At 30.5% G+C, this 20,538-nt stretch overlaps 3 protein-coding genes across 6 annotated transcripts; 2 read left to right on the forward strand and 1 right to left on the reverse strand.

Moving 5' to 3' along the window:
- Positions 1–447: 447 nt before the first annotated feature.
- Positions 448–11,185, reverse strand: LOC134827935 (glycerol-3-phosphate acyltransferase 3-like). 4 transcript variants are annotated; one of them, XR_010161818.1, is made up of 4 exons: positions 9,881–11,185; positions 9,405–9,792; positions 8,863–8,992; positions 767–777 (listed from the first exon to the last, which is right to left on the reverse strand). XR_010161818.1 is itself a non-coding variant. In XM_063840842.1 (3 exons), exons 1-2 carry the CDS (start codon positions 11,061–11,063, stop codon positions 9,407–9,409), a joined length of 1,569 nt encoding a protein of 522 aa, XP_063696912.1. In that variant the 5' UTR covers positions 11,064–11,185; the 3' UTR covers positions 448–587; positions 9,405–9,406. The 4 variants fall into 4 exon arrangements, 3 of the variants coding, with proteins under 3 accessions (XP_063696912.1, XP_063696913.1, XP_063696911.1); XM_063840842.1 differs by lacking the exons at positions 767–777; positions 8,863–8,992 and adding an exon at positions 448–587; XM_063840843.1 differs by lacking the exons at positions 767–777; positions 8,863–8,992 and adding an exon at positions 2,043–8,710.
- A 1,826-nt stretch (positions 11,186–13,011) lies between these two features.
- On the forward strand, positions 13,012–15,418 carry LOC134837397 (myosin-2 heavy chain). Its single transcript, XM_063852769.1, has 2 exons — positions 13,012–13,065; positions 13,124–15,418. The coding sequence occupies exons 1-2, from the start codon at positions 13,012–13,014 to the stop codon at positions 15,416–15,418; spliced, it is 2,349 nt and encodes a 782-aa protein (XP_063708839.1).
- An 894-nt stretch (positions 15,419–16,312) lies between these two features.
- LOC134835359 (origin recognition complex subunit 3) lies at positions 16,313–20,154 on the forward strand. The gene is made up of 3 exons (XM_063850239.1): positions 16,313–16,407; positions 16,467–17,651; positions 19,252–20,154. Exons 1-3 carry the CDS (start codon positions 16,381–16,383, stop codon positions 20,095–20,097), a joined length of 2,058 nt encoding a protein of 685 aa, XP_063706309.1. The 5' UTR covers positions 16,313–16,380; the 3' UTR covers positions 20,098–20,154.
- The last annotated feature ends 384 nt before the right edge of the window (positions 20,155–20,538 follow it).

Below are 20,538 nucleotides of genomic sequence, written 5' to 3' on the forward strand. Positions count from 1 at the left end.
TTTGTTTAAAAGCGAAAACGCATGCCAAAAGACAATAATATTGATAATAATTGAGGGTATTTATGAGACTGACATAATAAACGGCGATTACGGAATACTTTGATGATAAGACTAAAATAATACAGGCGAAAAATCGAATGAAACAAAGTCAAGGCCATCACGTTAATTTTTTTTATTCGTAGAAAAAATAAATTTTAATCATACGTTACTTTTATTGAATACTTACTTAGACACAGGTATTGGAGGTAGGTAAGTTGTCATTGATTGTTGTTGCGAGGCTATACACCTAGTTGCATTTTGCACTCTATTTACTTGATATTCTGATAAGGAACGTTTATTATTCGGGGACGTTTTGTTATGACAGCGATTAATTTATTGAATAATTGTATCAGGGCTCGAAATAAAACACATCTTTTTTTGATATATTAATTTTATTCTATTGTTTTTTATGAGTTATTTTTTTATTCTTAGAGATAAATTAATGTAACACTTAGACGAAAAATATCTCTGGTTAACTTAAATCTATTCTTAGGCGCAAGTAATTTTGTAACAAGTATAACATTTTTTGCTGGTCTCCTTGAATATCACTAAATTAGCGTTAAAGGTAAATAATATGAAATAGAATACTTTGAAATTGAAAACAATAATTTGCATTAGAAACGAAATCGAAAACGTATTTTTACACATTCTGACCTTTTGACTCAATTATTATTTCATTTTTTATAAAGAAAATAACAATTTTGTGGTTGGTTTTTTTATGAATTTCTACTGATCAAACTACAATTTTCTGATATTAAACTTCAGGAAATGTTACGGTTGATTTTCTTACAAATCGTTGAATTGGTATACATAAGATGAGTTTTGATCTAATCTTAGTCAGCCCACGTGCAAAGTGCTTTAGTATGAATTTGAAAAATTCTGTTTTTTTTAAGTCCGAAATCTCACAAAAATATCTGAAGAGTTCAAGTTATTTCATGCACTGCAGCTTTTGATTTTGTTATATTATAATTTAAAATAAAGTTATGTCCTTACTCTAAAAAGATATTAAAAAAAGATTTTTTATTATGCAATTTCCACGTGCTAAGTGCTTCAGTTTTATTTTGAATTGGTTGTTATAGTTAAATCCGAAATCCCAAAATATTTTTTTTTGAAGAGCTCAAGTTAGATAAAATAATTATTTTGTGTTTTCACATTGTTCACAGAATTGCATCCAGGTTAAATGCAACTACCACATACTATGAACTAACTCTGTTACTATACTGGTTTGATGCAAAGACTTAAAAAATCAAGTTCAGCCCATTATCGAGGATAGAAAAAGGGTAAGGTGTGATCAGGTGAGATGCAACTTCCACGTGCTATAAGCTAGTTTTTTAACATGCTTAATATTTTGGTTATCAAACAGTCCGAACTCTTATACACATCTTATTAAAGAGCTCTAATTTTAACAAAATATAAAATTAGAGAAACAAAAGTAATATAGGCTAATTTTATAAAATTTATGCTTGAATGTTATTTGTAATCCGAACTCTCAAATGATATTGAAAGAAAACATGTTGATTAAACATCAATAGGTTTCAAAAGAAACTTTCACGTGCTATAAGCTTCTTTTAAAGTTTCTCCATTTTAAAGAGCATTTGATTTGATCTGAAATTTGATCATAATATTATTTTGAGGAGTTCAAGTTATAATTCAAATAGAGCCATGGTGAATTATTTAATGAAATATTCGTTAATTTTTGTGTGTTCATGCTTTATTATGTTGTCTAATTGAATTTTTATTTTTTGATTTTGAAGTATCCGAACACTCACTTTTTTTTTGATTGTTGAAGAGTTCATAAAGTTATAAGATTTGTTAATTATTTAAATTTTCAAATTTATTTGAAAAAAACGAGAACCACATAAGTGAAAAAACTCACATTTTGTTCTCCGAATTTAATTTTTACTTTTTGCTTTTATTAATAACATTAATAACATTTACAATTTTGCATTCATTAATAAAAGTGATAAAATTCATACAAAAACGTACAATAGAAAAATCAGCCCGCAATAACGAGTTAAACAACCTCAGAATTTAAAAACAATCGAGTGAATAAAAATAAAAATAATAAATTAAAACAAATTAACAATAAAAGAAAAACAAAAAGAAAAACAACAAAAGAAGCTAAAAAAAAAAAATAAAATAAAATGAATGATTCGTGAAGACAACAAAAAACAAGATGAAAGAAACAAATAATTCGTGGAAACTGGAAAAACGGCAATCAACCTGAAGGACGGCCAACATGAAGGACGGCCAACATGAAGGACAAACAACAGATGACAGCAGAAGCATAAAGGGAGCTCAAATATCCAGAAGATAAGTGAAAAATAAATTAATTAAATATTAAAAATATTATAACATTTAAAACATTATGACATATATGACATTAATTAATTATTATGATTTGATACTTTTGGATGGGATATAACAATGTTTTCGTTTTGTGTTGTAGGAGAGTTATCGCGACCCACCGCGATACTCTCTTATATCCACTGCGAGAGAGAGAGAGAGCTGCACACATTTGAGCCGCATGAATATAAAATAATAAAGTATATGCGAGGCATTCGCAAAGTAACTATTGAAGACTTTACATGGTGTTTCTACCCAGGTCTAAAGAAAAAAAAATTTAATTATTTTTACATTTTGCATTTGTCACCGAGTCAGCATTTCCGGTGACCGTTAACACTTAAGAATTGGCGACATTGGCATTTTTGGAATAAACAACTGTCGTCCGAAGTGAATGGTGTCGTGTTACCATTAAAACGTGGCATTGAGATGGGATTCCTCGAATGGTTTACATATGCGAGGGATTCGCAAAGTAACTATTGAAGACTTTACAATAAAATTTATACTTGAATGTTATTAGTAATCCGAACTCTCAAATGATTTTGAAAGAGAACATGTTGATTAAATATCAATAGGTTTCAAGAGAAACTTTCACGTACTATGAGCTTCTTTTAAAGTTTCTCCATTTTAAAGAGCAATTGAATTGAACTGAAATCTCAAAATATATGGTCCAATTTAAATTACAATAAATAAAAACAGCACTTTTAAATTTAATTTGTTATACATAGAATCTCAAAACCATATGGTAAACTAAAAGATGCAACTTCCACGTGCTATGAGCTTCTTTTTAAGTTTTTTCATTTTGACAGTTAAATTGATCCGAAATCTCAAAATATTATTTTGAAGAGTTCAAGTTATCATTCAAATAGAGCCATGGTGAATTATTTAATGAAATATTCGTTAATTTTTGTGTGTTCATGCTTTATTATGTTGTCTAATTGAATTTTTATTTTTTGATTTTGAAGTATCCGAACACTCACTTTTTTTTGATTGTTGAAGAGTTCATAAAGTTATAAGATTTGTTAATTATTTAAATTTTCAAATTTAACTATTTGTTCATGCTGTAGTAGTGAGTGTGTGAGTTATTCTCTCTTTCTCTCCATTATATTGTAATGTAGAATAAGAAATGCATTCTTTAATAAAGTTTTAGTTTGATACCAAACGTCTACATGGCGACTTCGGCATAAAAACTTGATAAGCAAAAATAAATATTTAAAGAAAAAATTAATTGCTGCTTAGTAAGCAAAAAGAAAAGAATATTTGAAAAAGTTCTATTAACTTAAAGATGATTTTAGTTGAGTTTAATATTTTTATATTATTGTGTCCAAGCTCTCAAAAAAGGTTTTGAAGAATTTGTATAGATAAGGTAATATAATTGGCGCAGTCGGAAATATGGGTTTCTTTGATTTTGTTACGGAAATCAAAATAACAATTAATGAAGTGCAATCAATAATTACAATTTTGGTTTTAGTTATAATTTTCTGTGCAGCCGTGGTGAAATTAATAATGAAATACCACAAATATCGCATTTTGGAACATATTAGAAAAAAATTTTTTTTTTATTTTTCATTTGTGATCTTTGAAGTGAAGAGATTTAAAGAAAAAAAGGAAGATCACAAAAAGAAAGTTTTCGTGAAAAGAGAAGAAAGAATTCTGGAGTTTTACCGAAATCCGCGTGGCCAAGAATAAAAACGTGGAGAAGAATTTCACGTAGAAGCAAAGAAATCCGAGTCAGCATTTCCGCCGTATATTTTGTTCCGTTGACCGTTAACACTTGTGAAAAATTGCCCCGAGTCATCAGTTGTGACATTGGCATTTTGATATAAACAACTTTCGTTTGAAGTAAATGGTGTCGTGTTACCATTGAACGTGGCATTGCGATGGTATTCTTGGAATGGTTCTCGAATAATAAATTAGCAAAGACAGAAGAAAAAAGCTCTAATTTTAACAAAAAAAAAAAAATTGATTAACAGTAGTAATATAGGCTTATTTTTTAAAAAATATACCTTAATGTTGTGATATGTATGTGACACTCTAATAATTATGAAAGAGACATATGAGAGAGGCAACTCTCCTCACAGCCTGTGAGTCACAGGTCATTATAATATTAAATACATTCATTCTAACATTGTACCGCGGACAGTAAATTAAATAAAGGGTTAAAAACTACAAACAAGAATTGGTTTATTAAAAATTATTGAACTTTATCCACCCGACTTCCAACCTTTTTTACATGGGGGCTGAACGTTCCCTTTGAAAACAATTGAAGTGCGTGAAAACTCTTTTAAAGAAAAATCTGAAAAAAAAACTTTTACAATGTGGCCGTTTTCATCATCCGAAATTTCAAATGAGAAAACGGAACAAAATGCAATTGTAAAAGTTTTAAACGACTCGAGTGAAATGTTAATTGTAGTAATAATTGCATTATTCGTTATTTATTACTTGATGAAATTGTTAAAAGCTCAGCGAAATCAAATCGTCGCAGCGAAAACCAAAAAATCAAGAAAATAATTTTGGTCAATATCGAAATTGTGAAAACAGTGCACCGTCAGCAGTTTAAAAGGAGTGCCACGTTATAGACAATGAAACAACGCGAGGAAAAACCGCAAAATCAGCAAAACTGTAAGTCAAAATTTATACTAAAATTAAAATGTATCCATGTAAATGTGTGTATACTGTGGTTCAGTGTGTTAAAGGCGAGAAGAAATTACTTTTTTACATTGTTTTTAGAAATCCGAACTCTCAAATGATCTTGAAAGAGAAAATGTTGATTAAATATCAATAGGTTTCAAAAGAAACTTTCACGTGCTATGAGCTTCTTCTTAAGTTTCTTCATTAAACGCATTTGATTTGATCCGCAATCTCAAAAAATATTTTGAAGAATTCAAGTTATAATTCAAATAGAACCATTGTGATTTTTTTAATGAAATATTCGTTAATTTTTGTGTGTTCATGCTTTATTATGTTGTCTAATTGAATTTTTATTTTTTGATTTTGAAGTATCCGAGCTTTCACTTTTTTTATTGTTGAAGAGTTCATATAAAGTTAATAGGTTTGTTATTTATTTAAATTTGCAAATTTAATTTAAGAATTTATATAGATAAGGTAATTTAATGCATATTTCACGTGCTTCTTTACTGATGTTGTTATATCCCTGCCTAATGAATTGATTTCGAAATAAATTCATAAAAATTGTTTGTATGCATTTTTGGTGTTGTCCTCATTATGGACAATAACACCCAAAGTGCAATACAAGCATTATTCATTTTAGAATGCCAAATGCCTTTTAGCTTAAAAGAAGCTAAAAAAAAATAAATAAATAAAATCAATGATTCGTGAAGACAACAAAAAACAAGATGAAAGAAACAAATAATTCGTGGAAACTGGAAAAACGGTAATCAACCTGAAGGACGGCCAACATGAAGGACAACCAACAGATGACAGCAGAAGCATAAAGGCAGCTCAAATATCCAGAAGATAAGTGAAAAATAAATTAATTAAATTTAATTTATATTTTTTATTATTCTTGATCACAATATTTTTCGCAACTTCCACGTGCTAAGTGATTCTTTATCAACTTAATTTTAAGCATTTAAATTTATCCGAAATCTCAAAATAATATTTTGAAGAGCTCTAGTGAAAATTTTAATGAATTATTTACAATTCAGCTTATTTAAATTTTTCTAACAAGTTCATGCTTTAGATGTTTCTCAATTGTTTTTTATGTTAAAAGTTTTAGTATCCGAGTTCTCAAATAACGTTTTGAAGAATTCATATTGATCGATAATGTAACTTAAATGTGTATTTAAAGAAATGCCAAATCTCATATTGAAGACCTTTAATACATTCAATCCCTGGCATTCAAGGACTAACAACGTGTTTTTATCATAACATGAATTTTTTGTCAAAAATTAATATAACAGCAACCAGAAATGCTCAGCGAATAGATATTTGAATTAAAAAAAAAAACATTTTTTATTGTATCTAATGATAAATAATTCCACGTTTGTTCATGCTTAGATAATGTTAATTGATCAAAAAAAAAAAAAATAAAGATAATCATTGCTTTGAAAGTGAAACTATATGAGTGGAAATAATATTAGGATACCGACAGTTTTTTTTTTCAATATTAAGTATCCGAACTCTCATTTTTTCAAATAATTTTTTTTTTAAAGTTGAAGATGTCACATAGTTAAAATTTAACAATTTGTTCATGCTTTAAATGATATTTAGTTGAGTTGAATATTTTTTTATTAGTATGTCCGAGCTCTTAAAGAGTGTTTTGAAGAGTTCATATACGTATAAAAATTGATGCAACTTCCACGTGCTATGCGCTTCATTTTTATTTTTTTTCATATTGACAGTTAAATTTATCCGAAATCTCATAATCACATTTTGAAGAGTTCAAGTTATAATATAATATAATAATAATAATAATATAATAATATAATAATAATATAATAATTCCACGCTTGTTCATGCTTTAGATGATGTATAGTTGACTTATATATTTTTTTTAATTATTCAGTCCGAGTTCTCAAATATTTTTTTGAAGAATCTAAATAGATAAGGTGGTTTAATGCTTCTTCCACGTGCTTTTTTGTGAACTTTTACAATACCAAAAATAAAAACAGCACTTTTAAGTTAAATTTGTATATTGAATCGCAAAACCATATGGTTTTTATAATTATTGAAATTATAGCAACTTCCACGTGCTATGAGCTTTTTTTTTAGTTTTTTCATATTGACAGTTAAATATATCCGAAATCTCAAAATCATATTTTGAAGAGTTCAAGTTATACTTAAAATAAAACCATTGTGTTTTAATTTATTTAATGATAAATAATTCCACGCTTGTTCATGCTTTAGACGATGTATAGTTGACTTATATATTTTTTATATTATTCTGTCCAAGTTCTCAAATATTTTTTGAAGAATCCAAATAGATAAGGAGTTTTAATGAATCTAACACGTGCTTCTTTGTGAACTTTTAGGACCAATTTACAATACCAAAAATAAAAACAGCACTTTTAAGTTAAATTTGTTGTATATTGAATCGCAAAACCATATGGTTTTCATTATTATAAAATTATAGCAACTTCCACGTGCTATGAGCTTCTTTTTTAGTTTTTTCATTATGACAGTTAAATTTATCCGAAATCTCAAAATCATATTTTGAAGAGTTCAAGTTATACTTAAAATAAAACCATTGTGTTTTAATTTATTTAATGATAAATAATTCCACGCTTGTTCATGCTTTAGACGATGTATAGTTGACTTATATATTTTTTATATTATTCTGTCCGAGTTCTCAAATATTTTTTGAAGAATCCAAATAGATAAGGAGTTTTAATGAATCTAACACGTGCTTTTTTGTGAACTTTTAGGACCAATTTACAATACCAAAAATAAAAACAGCACTTTTAAGTTAAATTTGTATATTGAATCGCAAAACCATATGGTTTTTATTATTATTGAAATTATAGCAACTTCCACGTGCTATGAGCTTCTTTTTTTAGTTTTTTCATTATGACAGATAAATTTATCCGAAATCTCAAAATCATATTTTGAAGAGTTCAAGTTATAATTCAAATAATGCCATTGTGTTATAATTTATTTAATGATAAATAATTCCAAACTTCCAAGCTTTCACGCGAAAAATAAAATACTTAACGACAGTAAATATAATAATATAAAGGTAAATATATTTTTTTTCATTTTTAAAATTTAATTTAATTATTTTATTTCGTTTTAGATTGTAAAAAATCAAAAAGGATTTTAGCAATTGAAAATTAGCTTATGTGTATTCAGAAGTGCTTTTTTATTATGTCCGAGTTCTCAAATATTTTTTGAAGAACTCAAATAGATAAGGAGGTTTAATGCTTCTTTCACGTGCTAAGTGCTTTTTTGTGAACTTTTTCGTTTTGTGTATTTAAAGATATCTGAAATCTCAAAATATTCTTTTGAAGATTTAAAGTTATAATTAAAACAAAATCATTTTTTAATGTGTTCATGCTTTAAATGCAATCTAATTTTTTTGATCAATTAAATTATTTTTTTTTAGTTAGCAATAGAATCCGAACTCTCAATATTTAGTATTTAGAAGAGTTCCTATTTAGTATTTAGTATTTAGAAGAGTTAGAAAAATCATTAAGAAAATTATATAGAATATATTCAACATACAAAATTAAAATCTAAAGAGTAAAGTGACTTTTGAAATAACGAAAATTTTAAATTCAATAAAAATTTAAAACCCTGTTCTTATGTATACCAAATCAACAATTTTTAATCTATTTATCTGTGCTGTATAAAATGTAATCTATGTGCCCTTGAATATTTTCAAAAATATCAGATATTTGCGATAATTTTAAACATTAAATTAGAGTAAAAAGTCTCATTTCCTGTTTTTTTTTCGTTTTCCATCTTAATTACATTTCAAGCACTTTTTCTGTCTTCTCGTTACGAATTTTTTTAAATTACTATTTAATTAACTAGTACAAAGAATTTTACATATCCAGTATGCGTTGTCTTTTTACAATATTTTATAGAAAAATAAAGGATAATTTTTTTCTTCCAATTTTGTGACTTAATTTTTGTCAATCTTGAATCTCTACAATAAATTGTAACAATTTTTAATCTTGATATACTTTGCTTATATAAAGATAAAATTAATGTTATAGTTGATAGAGAACAAAGCAAAGTCTAAAGCTGACTGATAAATATTTTTGTTTTGCGAAAAGTAGATAGGTACTCACTCATTTGTTTTTTGTTTGTGTTTTAAGGTAAATAAGTACAAATATAAATATAGTAGTCTACTGGGATAATTTACAATTCTTGTAGTCAAGGAGTGAGTGATTTTTTTTTCAAATTTTGGAGATTTGTAAGTTACCCGTTCGTCTCCACCGAGTTAAATCTAACAATTTGTTTCGCATATAATTAATAAATATTTCCTGCTCCCTGCTCTTTAGACACATGCACACGCAAAAAAAAAACAATTTAATGAACTAAAACGTCACACTTACTTTCATTCGCCTTTCAGTCGTTTTGAGAACTCTTCCTGTTGCTTTTCAATCCATTCTTTCTTTGGCTTCATGCGTTTCAGCTGGCCGTCCCACATGAGATCCACAAGGCCGCCTTGCTTGGCGATGACTCCCTTGACGCGGTTCGCAAAGTCGATGGCTGTCTCGTTCTCTTGCTTGTACATCGGTGGCAAATACCAAACGTCACACACGATGGCCCATGAGGTCATCATCATGTACAAATACTGCATCATGCTGTAGCGCGAACTGTTCCAGAATGCATCCCCAAATTTGGGATCGTACTTGATGGCAACGGGAAAAATGACGCTGTCCACTTCGAAACAACCTTTCTTGAACTGCATCACGGAGGTATTGTTAATGCAGGTACCCTCTGAGAAAAATAAAGTCACATTTTCATTTTTTTTTTGACCTGAAACGATTTGATTTTTTGCATTTTTAAAAAATGATGATTTTCTTACCTGGGAAAATTAGAATGGGTGGATTTGTGCTTTCTGATACGTGTTCCCGTAGACGTCGAGCAACTGCTAATCTGTCCTTTGCTTCGGCCCGTTCGAACCAAATGTGCGGCGACGCGCGGGCAAGTGCTCGCTGCAAGATACCCAAGAAGCCTCCGTGACTCTGGCCAATTAGCGAATAGCAATTGTCACACATGAGCATCAGTACGTCGATGGGACTCGTGTGATTGGCCACACAAATGCCGTGCGTCGGTCGATTCTCGAGATTGTGGTAGTTGATGACGGTGGAAAGGGCGCTCGAGAGAAAATTGAAGCAATGTTCCAGCACTTTTCGCACCATTTTTCGCTTCGTTTCGCCTTCCGGCAAGCATCCAACGACTGCCGTGCAAAACGTCAAATACCACACACCGACAAAACAGATGGTGACACGTAGTGGCAACAAAATTATGTAGCGTATGAAGAAGCCATAAACCCACATCACCGTGAGTTTCCACGAGATGAATTCGTAGCGGCGATTTGTGCGTGTCAGCAAATTCCAATTTTTAAGTTCCTCCGCTTCGAAACGCGACGTTACCTCGTCCTCGATGATACTCTCGACGCCTGATTTGATGTAGTCGAAGCAGCTGCTGAGCTGAAAATCTACGTCGCACGCTTCCTCGCCGTCGCTGGACTTTTTGTCGGCCTCCTGTTGATCGGTGCCATTCACGTGCTGCGTCGTCACATCTGACGACGGAGGCAAATCTGGTGCATTTAATTTCGCCTCACGTGTTATCACGGTGTTCGTGTAGTTGTGATTCTTCACGGTGCCGTTCATTTTGCCTGCATTCTCCAGGCAATTCGATAGGTCAATGTTTTCATCATTGAAGTCATTGCTATCGAAAGCGTCCTTGGTACTACTTTTGTCGTTCGACACAATTATGTCGTCATTTTGTGATTGTTGTTGTTGTAGTTGCACATCGTTCGACAATTTTTTTTTGTCGCTACGCGAGTGCTCGTCGTCATTGTCTTCTTCTTGTGGCTCGCTGCGATCCACGACGCAGTTTTTATTGCGATTTGTCTTTTCCAGCACGACGGACGACCCGAATTCGAACATTTTCAACAATGTTTGCACGTAAATGCGACGCAGGGGAATATAGTTGCCCGCAAAACCCCAAATCACGGCGAGTAAGAATGTGTGTAGCAGCATTTTTTCGCATAAATTTGTTAATGTGCGACGCAACGCGGTACGGAATCAAACTTGCACTTTGGATTTTTTCCTTTTAATAATTTTTAATTTGCTTGCACGCGCTAGAAAATGCGAATCGTATGACTTCCAGAATCGAACTGATGATTGTTATGATTGCTAATTCAACTTAACGTATGTTCAGTGACCAGATGTTCGATGACTCAACATGGGACCCATGATTTTTATTTTAGTTATTCCCCCTCCTCCAGTTTTATTTTTTTCTACCTTGTTTTTGGAAATTCCAGAATATCGAGTACCTGAAATGTAAGAAAATGTATGAATTTTGTACTTGACTGATTTTTTTCAAAAAGATCAAATTTTCTATTTGACGATTTCATTATCCAATGGATTTTTTTTTTAATTTCGTCTAACAAATAATAAATTCAGAAAAATTAATCTTGCACTTAAACAATTTTTTGCTGTTTTGCTACGTTTTTAATAATTTTTTTTTTATTTTCAAAAACTCACGGTACAAAAATTTGAATTTTTCTTCCTTTTTTTTCTTAAAATTTCTATAAAATTTAAAAATCCTGGAGATTTTGACTTCAATCCTGGATAATCCCGAAACACAAACAAGCAGAATTTAATCAAAAAAAAAAGGGAAAAGAAAATAAAAAAAATATGAAACATTTGACAAAATTCGAGATGAAATGAGGAGCAAAATGTAGCTTCTTCAAAGTTTTCATTTAAAAAAATAAGAATCTTTAGAATTTTCAGAAGTAGTTAAAATAAAAAAAAAAATATTATCAAATATGCATTTAATTATTTTGACTACCAAAAATCTGATGACTGATAATCAAATATGGCTGATTTCATAAACTTCAAAAATTTAAGGATTGAAAAAATCGAATATTTAAGTTAAGAGAAACTTTAAAAAGTACAAATTTCAGCAAGGCGAATAAATTTATGTAGGTATTTTCAGATTTCTGATTTTTTTTTTGCATAAGGCCGCTCCAATTTTTTTTTGAAATTTTTGTCCTATACCCCATTTCAAAAATCGAAAATCCAATGGAGTAAAACAAAAAAAAACTGAAAATTTCATCAAATTTGACCGTTTATTGGTATTTTTTCATATTTTTCAAAGAATATTCTAAAATTTTTTAAAAAATTTCAGTTTTTAAGAATCTTTATATTGAAAATAGTATTTTAACATGAATTTTCTTCTTTTTTTTTTTCAAAAAAATTACTTTTTAAAATTTTTTGATAGTTATTTTTATGAATTTTTTTGGTTTAAATTTTTACCTTGAAATACTCTGAGATTAATTTTAAATTATCAAATCTCAATGCAAATACCATAAAAATAACTAAAATATTCATTATTGATCAAAAATTTTGTCATTTTGTATGAAAAAGTATTTCAAAACAATTTTTTTTGACATGTTAAAAAAAAGTTTTTGGGACAAAAAGTTCGAAAAAATTTGGAGCGGCTAAGAGGTAAGAGGTAATTTAGGTAAGAAAGATAATTTAAAATTTTCACATAAATATTACAAAAAAAAAAAAATTAAAAATGAGAGAAAATTTTGAACTGATTTGAAAGGAAATTTTAATATTTTTTTTTAATTAAAAATTAGTAAAAATTGTTCTTCAATTTGAAAATTTTCTAAAATTAAAAGGCTGAAATGAAAAACATTCATCCTAATTAATTTAGTTCACCAAAGTAAATTCTAAGAGCTTTTGAAATTCAGAAAATCATTACCCTCGCCAGTTCGATACGGTACCCACTGAACTAACTTTATGATGATAATGAAATCGCCACTTGTTGATTCGGAAGGATAAGCCAGGTGTTGCACTCCATTTAGTATAAACAAGTTCCATGTACTTGAAATTTTAAAATTACTTCAAAATTCCCAAAAAATAAGCTTTATTACTCCTTGAATTCCTGGAAAAATGCTCTGCGAGAATCTCTGACATGGACATCGATTTGTACGACGATTTGGATGTGATTCCAAATAAATTTGAGCAGGCAAGTCGCTTTCAACCCATCTTTTCCGCCTTTTTTTGAACTCTAATCCACTTTTCAGGAAAAAAAGGACCTTGAACAAAAATACGAGAAGGTTCGCAAGGATTATGACCAAGTCAAGCGAGAACTTGATGATTTGCGGTCGAAATACGATGCCGCAAACAAAAATGAAACGTCACTAAAAACATTAAAAGCCAACTTTGATTCACTTTTATTGACGGCCCAAGCAGAAATCGATCGTCTGAAGCGGCAGATTGAGATTGCGAGGAAAGAAAAGGACGATGTTGTGTTTCGGAGAACGAGACCTCAAGCGAGAAGTGTCAGAGAATCGTGGACGCAAACAGATTTTGTGCGAAAAGTAAATTACGGCGTGCAGACCGACGTGGAAAGGCAAAGCGAACGGAACCGCGATAGAAGAGAACTTGATCGAGTGAAAAGATTGCGATCCCGAAGTCGTGAAAAGACGTCACGAAGCTCTTCGAAACATTCCGGCAGTGAAAATGAACGAAAACGGGCGCGTCATGACGACCAAAGACGAGAAAATGCACGTCGGGACAGAAGAAAATCGAGTGAAAGAAGCAAAATTCGAGAAAAAGAAGAAACAAGAACAGTTGTGACACGAAAATCGACTCGATTGTCTGAAGAAAAGCGAGAAAAGGAAGTAGAACTCAAAAAATCCGAGATAAAAGAAGCTTCCAAGAAAGCAAAACGAAAATCAAAGACTCCGAGGAAGGAATCAAAGAAAAAAGTAGATCCCGTGGAGGAAGAACTTCAAATTTTAATGTCTGAACCATCCTCAAATGACGCTGCGGAAAATAAAAATTCGAATTTCAAGCTGGATACGACCCAGGATTTGCGAAAATTGTTAGAATCGAAGAAAGGCACCCAAAATGCGACAAAAATTAATGGTTCGGAAGACAAAAAAATTATTCAAGAGAGCAAAGAGACTGAAAAGAAAGTTCAAACGAAGGAAATTATTCAAACAGTAGAAGTAAAACTGCCGAAAAAATCCCCCTTGGAGCTACTTTGGCAAGAACGCCAAGTCGAAACTGTTCCCGATGAGTCTCAAAACACTTCGGAGCTCTTTGGAAGTCTAAGTTCGCTCTCGTTATCGTCAAAAGCAAGTGAAAAATGTCAAAAACAATTCAATGATTTGTATTCCGACTCTGAAAGTGCCCTGTCTCAACAAAAATCGAAAGAAAATCCATTAAAAACAGTTTCTAGTGGCGATTTGGAGGATGGAGAAATAGTGGACGATGAAAAATCAAACGAAAAACCGAAAGTTGTTGAACAAAAAGTCATCGTAAAAGAAGAGAAAGTTGTAGAAAAAGTTGACGAGAAGAGAAAAAGTCCAGAAAAGAACATTTCTGTGGCAAAAACACGAAAAATGGACAAAAAATCCGTTAGTAAAATTGTTCCGGGGACAGTTGATGACAGCGCGTGCGATTTAGGAGAAATTATAAAGAAACAAACATCACTCGTACAAAAAACTGAAGCGCCAAAAGAAAATTCCGCATCTAAAGACGTTAAAAATGAGTTAGAAACGGAAAAAGTTGCTGTCACAAAAGTGCCTGAAACGAAAGAAGCCAAATCCGCGAGTGGTCGCCTTATAGAATTGTCGGATTTGTGCGAAAATGCTGCTCCATTGGAGAAAAAGAGCTCATCTCCGACCCCATTGATCAGTCAAAAGAGCATGGAATCCATCATCATGTCGAATCAAGACCTCTTCAACGATCAATCGAACATTTCTTTGCTCATTGCGGCAGATATTTTCCTCCAAAACGAAAACACGATGAAAAGCAGTGAAAAACTTCAAGAAATCCCGAGTACCACAAGTCTTCAAACGACAATTTCCAAATCGCCTGTCGTCGAATCAACGTCCGAGTCGAATTTCAACGGATTTTCGTCGCAAGAAATGCCAAAGTCGCCGCGAAATAACAGCAACGACAGTCTGAAGGAGAATATTTGCACGCCAGTCGCGAATCAGGCGCACAATGTGTTGCACAGTCACGGCGCAACGCCAAAAACGATGACAAAAAGTGAGCCAAAGCAACTGCTGACGCAACTGAATAACGGTCCGGACTCGTCGGTGCCGACGCCAGACACTTCGAAAGATGTCACGGGCGAGTTGGTGATAAATACGACAGAAAATACGAGCAAAGCTGAAGATTCGCTGAATTCCAGTGCCAAACGACGAATAATTGAGACAAAGTCGACGCAGTATGTCGTGGAAGAGACTGAAGAAATGGTCATTTGTACCGTGACAAGGAAGAAACGAAAAAAGGAGAAGAAAGAGAAAAAGAGTAAACACAAACATAAGCATAAGGAAAGGACGAGTTTCGAGGAAAAGATGTGATAAAAGGGGTTTTGTTAGGAAATTTATGGAAAAATTTCTTTGTTTTTAATGAGAACAAAAATAAAAATAAATAAATTTGTTTTTTTTTTACATAAAAATTTGAATGAATTTCCTTTAAACTTTAATTTTTTCCTGAAATTTAGATGAAATATTTTTTTAAGTCACGTGATCAAATTAATTTTTTTTTTTAAATATTTTTCAAAATTTGTTTTGATTTTATGGAAAATTGTAATTTAACAATTTTTTTTCTAAAAAATATTTTTTTTTCAGAAAAATATCCAAAAATGTTTCCATTTTATATTAAAGTTTTATTTTTCATTCTGAATTTTTTCTACAAAATCGAGAGAGCGACAAAAAATGGAAATATTAAATTTAATTGCCTGACAAAATATATTTTTGAAAAAAAAAATTTTTTAAAATAAATAAATTAAAAAAACATTTTTTGTTTTTGATGTCTCTAAAACCACTCTGAATAAAATTTAACAAAAATTAAGTTTTATCCAATTTTTTTTTTATAAATCGAATTATAAAGAATCAAGGCTAAAAAATTTATTGATAATAGGAGTTTTTATAAAAAATTAACTAAAATTTTATTTTGTTTTCTTATTTTCAAAAATACATTTTAAAGTTTTTTTGAACAAAATTTCATTAAAAGAAATCTGAAAAATAATTTATAAATTAAATTTAATTTTTTAATGATAAATTTTTCAAACATTATAAAAAAATAATTTTTTCGTACATTAAAAAAATCAATAAAAGCTCTTTTCGAAATTTAAAATAAAAATTTAATAATATACAATTCTTTTATATTTTTTAAATTTTTATTTTTTTCAAAAACTCCCATTTTCAACGGTTTTTCCAGCTCCGGATACCTTTTTGACATCCATTTCGACAAAAAATTTGGCGGAAAAAGTATCAAAACAAAACATCTTGAACCAAAAATTTAAAGTTTTTCTGTCGTCATGGACTCTACTGTCTCAATATCGAAGGTAAATCCCCAAAATAATTAATTTTAAATCCAATTCTAACAAAATTTCTTTCCATCAAGGGCGTTTTCGTGTTCAAAAATGGAGCAACCTCTGCCAAAACTCCAAAAAAGTCAAAAAAATCTGCTCCAATTATTTCCAGCAGTCTTCTCGATGCCAAAACTACTTCAGCGCCATGGTATCAAGCCTACTCGTCTCTCTGGAATCAGCTAAATACCAAAATTGAGGACCTCCAAAAGGAAAGTTACAACAAAATCTACAACGATCTCATTAAATTCATGCAGGAAAGTGATTCTTTGGACATCGATACAATTCCGACAGCTGCTCTCCTCACGGGTATCAATCAATCGGATCACATTGCCCAATTCAACAAGTTATGCAAGAAGCTTGAGTCTCAATTAGATGCCCTCATCATCGTTTTGGAGTCGCGTAATTGTCCCACGTCGAAAGCCACAATCGAATCTCTCATCACGTCCTTCATGGAAGCCGGCAACGATGAAGTGGAAAAACCTAAACGGCACCAACTCAATTTGTGGTGCTTCCAAAAGTGGTATGAGCGGGAATATGGCAGCGATAGACCGCAACTGGTCGTTATGATGCCCGATTTCGAGGGTTTTGTGCCCGAAGTGTTGCAAAATTTGATTCTTGTGTTGCACGGATATCGCGAGACGTTGCCTTTTGTGTTTGTTTTTGGTGTGGCGACGTCGTTTGCGGCAATTCACGAGACGCTGCCCTTTAATGTCACGAATAAAATTACCGTAAAGGTCTTTCAAGCGGATCCATCTCCCGTAATTTTGAATAATGTCATTGATCAAGTGCTCCTGTCGCCCGATTGTCCATTCCATTTGTCCGGCACGACTTTTCGGATGCTCACGGATATTTTTTTGTTTTATGATTTTTCGGTGCATGGATTTGTGCAGGGATTCAAGTATTGCATGATGGAACATTTTAGTCAAGGTAACATTTATGCGCTTTGTTCGAAGGAGCTGGACAAGGAAAAAATCATCAAAGAACTGACAAAAGAGGATCTCGAGGCGTTGCGTCATTTGCCTTCGTTTCGAAGATTTGTGGAGACGAGAGATGATCCGAGAGTCGTTATAAAATTGTTAACGAACGATGATTATCTTCGAGCTTACCTGCCGAGCTTAATTGAATATTTGCAGCGATTCTGGCAGAATTTTCATTGTTCGTTGGAGATGTTGCATCAGTTGTGTGCGAATCTTCCGAAAGCGCCATATGGCAAGCATGTAAGTTTAAAATTACTTTTTTTTAAGAAGCTCAATTGTTTTTTAATATTTTTTTTTTGATGGAGGAGAAAAAAATTTGATTTTTTTTACTATAAAATTACAAGTTTTTTTTATCAATTTTTTAATGCTTTTAAATTTAATTTTCAAAAAATTTAATTTAAAAAGAAAATTCAAATATTTATCGGGTTTAAAAATTTTGATGTTTTTCCCTGAAATTTCCAAAAGTAAGATTGTCAAAGTAAAATCGTATGAAAATTATTTTTTTAAGGATTTTCGAATATTTTTTTGGAGAAATATTATAAAAATTTGTAAATTTCACAAATTTTTTCATATAATAATTTTTTTTACATGATTTTTGAGTTGTTGCCAAACGAATATCTAAAAAGTTAAAATTCGATCAATTTTATGTGAATTTCTGACCCATTTTTAAATAAAAAAATTTTAAAGCTAATAAATACTTTCTGATTTCTCCAATTTTTTAATAAAAAATGATGGCAAAAAAATATTCATCCTTTTTAATTTTCAAAATTTATGCAAAAAAATTGTCCAAAAATCTTAAGATTTTAATTGAAAATTTGTTTATCGATATTCTTTCTTAAAAAAAAATGATTATCAATCAAAACAAAAAAATAAAAAAAAAAATATTAGAAAAAAATATTAAAAAAAAAAAATTAAATTATATTAAAAAAAATTGAAAATTCTAAAACAAAAATTGAAAAAAATTTTATAAAAAATTAAAAAAAAAGTTGAAAAAAAAATCCGATGAGAGTTTAAACAAATTAGCATGAAACAAGTTCCTTTGAAAAAATATTAATTTGAGCTTTAAAAAAACTCAATTAAAGCCTATTAATACAATAACAAAAACAAAAAAAAAAATTGATGGAAAAAATTTTTGAAACCAATTTTTTTCAACGAATTGGAAAAATTTTTAAAATATTTTTTTTTAAAAATTTTTTAAAATATTTTTTTAGGCCATTAAATTTAATTATTTTAAGGAAAAAAGTCGATGATGCCAAAAAAATTAAAAAATAAAAATAATAAAAAAAATTGACAATTTTTTAACTTTTTAAATTTTATTACGTAATTTAAAATTTTAAGTGATCTTTGTCGAAAAAAAATCAAAATTTTTTTCTAAAATTTTTATTTTGTGAAAAAAATTTTGTAAAAAATTTTAATTTTCAATCAATAACGTTTGTTAAAAAATTAAAAAATATTAAATAATCTTCATAAAAAACAAATAAAGTGAAAAATAAATTTAATGGCCTTAAAATTTTTTAAACTCGAAAAAACTATATTTGCTGTTTTTTTAAAAAAAAATACTTAAATTATCAATAAGTTTTGGAGCTTACCCGTGAAAAAAATAAATAAATAAAATAAATAGATAAATAAAATAAAATAAAAAATTAAAAAAATATTTTAATGAAAAGATATGAAAAGGAAAAAATTTATGTTACAAATAAAAATTAAAAAATTTGAAAAAATTAAAAAATTATAAGAGAAATCATGAAATTTCATGAAATTTATTTATTTTTATTCCATCGGATTTTTTAAAAAAAAATTTACTTATAATTTTTTTTTAATTTTTTTGATTTTTTTTCAGTTACGTGAACTGTATCGTACCGCAATGTCTATCGAAGTAAGTGAAGGACCAGAATTCAAGGAAATTCTTCAACTCTTAACATTCATGTCCAAAGATGAGATTCTCGACAAATTCCGCGCAGTTTTAAAAATCCTTGAAAAATATCACATCTCAGAGCAAGCTGTCGACCTAAAAAATTTACTCGAAAAAAGTATTACTGACATTGCCTCAGCTTCGATGCACGTTCCCGAACCTGAAACAAAAACCGATCAAAGTCCCGCCACAAAATCCCTCGCTGTCACGAGTCGTTTCGAGTTGAAAGCCAAACTGCTCGAAGCTGCCAAACAACCAAAAGCTGTGTCGCCCTACATGCAACTCCTGTCCCAAACAATAAACGACATAAAAAATTTCATTTCGGAAAATTTGCTGCCATTATCGAAGGCACCGCCATTCGTCGAGCTGTTTGTATTTACGGACCACCTTGCGATCAAGCGACACATCATGGGAGCACCTCGTGCCGCCATCCATCAAGCTTTGAATAATCCCGCGCACTATTTGCAGTGCGAATGTTGCGAACTCGAGAACGACGACACGAAATTGCTGCCAACGATGCCGGATGTCTCGATTGTGTACAAGTTGCATTTGGAATGTGGCAAAATGATAAATATGTTTGATTGGTTGCAATCGTTCAAAATTGTGGTCGATGAGAAGCCAATCGATGCCGATGAGGAGGACGAGGACGACGACACGACAGTAGATCCGAAAATTCAGGCGCGATTCACACGAGCAGTTGCCGAGTTGCAGTTTTTGGGATTCATTAAGCCGACAAAGAAAAAGACTGATCACGTTCAGAGACTCACGTGGTAGAAATTGCTTGTTAATTTATTTCTTTTTAAATAAAATTCGTTTTTTTTCTCTCCTGGAGTCACGTGACCTTTGAAATTGTCTTCAGAAATGTAATTTTCTCTCTCGCAAACAACAAAAAATTGTCTGACACGAAAAAAGGATCATCCATATTCATTGCGGCTGAGCACATAACTAGAACAAATGTCTAATTTATGCATGCTCTTCACTCGTTGCGACTCTAGTTTCTCATTTTTGCTGTGTGCCATGCCAGTACATTACGCCAGGCATCAAATAATAAAAATAATAAGGCGACTAAATTTAATTTTTTGACTTTTGTTCATCCCCCTTTCAAATTTTAACCGAAAAATTGAACGAGAATAAATAAAAAAAATAATTAATTAAATGGAAATTTCTGACGTTTTATGAAAATTTGGATTTTTTTCTTATAAAAATCTTAAGAAA

The sequence above is a fragment of the Culicoides brevitarsis genome, chromosome 1 (assembly GCF_036172545.1).
Source record: "Culicoides brevitarsis isolate CSIRO-B50_1 chromosome 1, AGI_CSIRO_Cbre_v1, whole genome shotgun sequence".
NCBI lineage: Eukaryota > Metazoa > Arthropoda > Insecta > Diptera > Ceratopogonidae > Culicoides > Culicoides brevitarsis.